Source organism: Chaetura pelagica, unplaced genomic scaffold (genome assembly GCF_000747805.2).
Source record: "Chaetura pelagica isolate M959 unplaced genomic scaffold, ChaPel_1.0 scaffold152, whole genome shotgun sequence".
Classification (NCBI taxonomy): Eukaryota; Metazoa; Chordata; class Aves; order Apodiformes; family Apodidae; genus Chaetura; species Chaetura pelagica.
This window is the reverse complement of record NW_009952434.1, coordinates 600415-601653: the sequence shown is the minus strand read 5'-3', so window position 1 is coordinate 601653 and position 1239 is coordinate 600415. Positions and strand designations below refer to the sequence as shown.

General features: G+C 57.5%; 1 protein-coding gene across 1 annotated transcript in view; it reads left to right on the top strand.

The window, feature by feature from the left end:
- The window catches only part of OPTC (opticin), a 2564-nt gene extending 2087 nt beyond the window's left edge, over nucleotides 1-477 (top strand). The window contains exons 4-5 of the mRNA XM_010008316.1: nucleotides 99-194; nucleotides 307-477. Of these exons, the coding sequence (XP_010006618.1) occupies nucleotides 99-194; nucleotides 307-477 (267 nt within the window). The remainder of the gene's footprint in view (nucleotides 1-98; nucleotides 195-306) is intronic.
- The last annotated feature ends 762 nt before the right edge of the window (nucleotides 478-1239 follow it).

Genomic DNA, 1239 nt, shown 5'->3' with positions numbered 1-1239 from the left:
CCCCCCCGCCCTGCCGTGCCAAGGGGAGACAGGGATGGTGCAGGTGGCTGGAGCAGAGTCGAGAGCAGGGAATTTCATCTCTCCCCCTCGTTTCACAGGACCTGAAGCAGCTGCAGTTTCTCCATCTGTCTGATAACCTGCTGGATTATATCCCAACACCCCTGCCCGAGAACCTGCGCTCCCTGCACCTCCAGGTGAGATGAGCCCAGACCTAGGCTTGGCTGTCCCCAAGCCCACCACTTTCTCCTCCACCTCTTCCTCCCCATCCCTTTGCATCTGATTTTTGCCCTTTGCCTCGTGGGCCAGAACAACAACATCCAGACCCTGCAGGAGGACACGTTCTGCAACAGCCAGGACCCCAGCCAGATCCGCAGGGCGCTGGAGGACATCCGCCTGGATGGCAACCCCATCAACCTCAGCCTCTTCCCCAATGCCTATTTCTGCCTGCCCCGCCTGCCCACAGGCCAATTCTTCTGAGCCCTACAGCCCCAATGCCAGGAAACCAGGGCAAACATTCCCAGACCCACCACGGCCCCACCCCAGACCCCTAGAATCCTGCTGCCCCATGGAACATGTGGAGTCGAGGCAGGTGCATTTAACTGGTGTGAGCCGAGTCCCTGTGCAGGGTGAACTCGGTCCTGGGGCAAACAGAGCAAGGGATGGGCAGCTTTAATAAAATGGAGACTGTAAAAATGCTTTCAGTGTCATGTTCTCAACAGTGAGAGCAGCAGAAAGCCCTCACTCAGCCCCACTCCAGCAGCTGCTGGGTGAGTGGTGTTGTTTGCAAAGACAGGGACTTCCCTGGGTCCCGTTTCTTCCTCAGCTCCCTCCAGGGAAGACCCCTCTGTGGCTGCTTTCAGGCTTTCCTGGCCAGGGACTGGGAGCTGCTCCAAAGAGGTGATGCTCTGGCCACATCAGGTTGGACCTGTGTGGTTGGGCTGTCCCCTCAGCTGTCCCCAGGTCCCTCAGGTGGGTCTGTGAGGCTCCTGACACTGTCCTGCTACCAACTGGGGTGTCCAGCATGAGCTCTGTCTGGAGGGAGGGTGTCCCTGGCTTTGGGTCTGCTTCAGCACAGAGGAAGCCTGGAGCAGCACTGGAACCTGTGCCAAGGGTCCCAGGACCAGCAGGGAAGAGTCACCTGGAGGCAGCTAAAACCCTTTGTATCATCCCAGCCTTTCAGCACCCAAAAATGACTGTCCAGTGGTGAGATATTTTAAATATAATGTATTCATCCTCTAT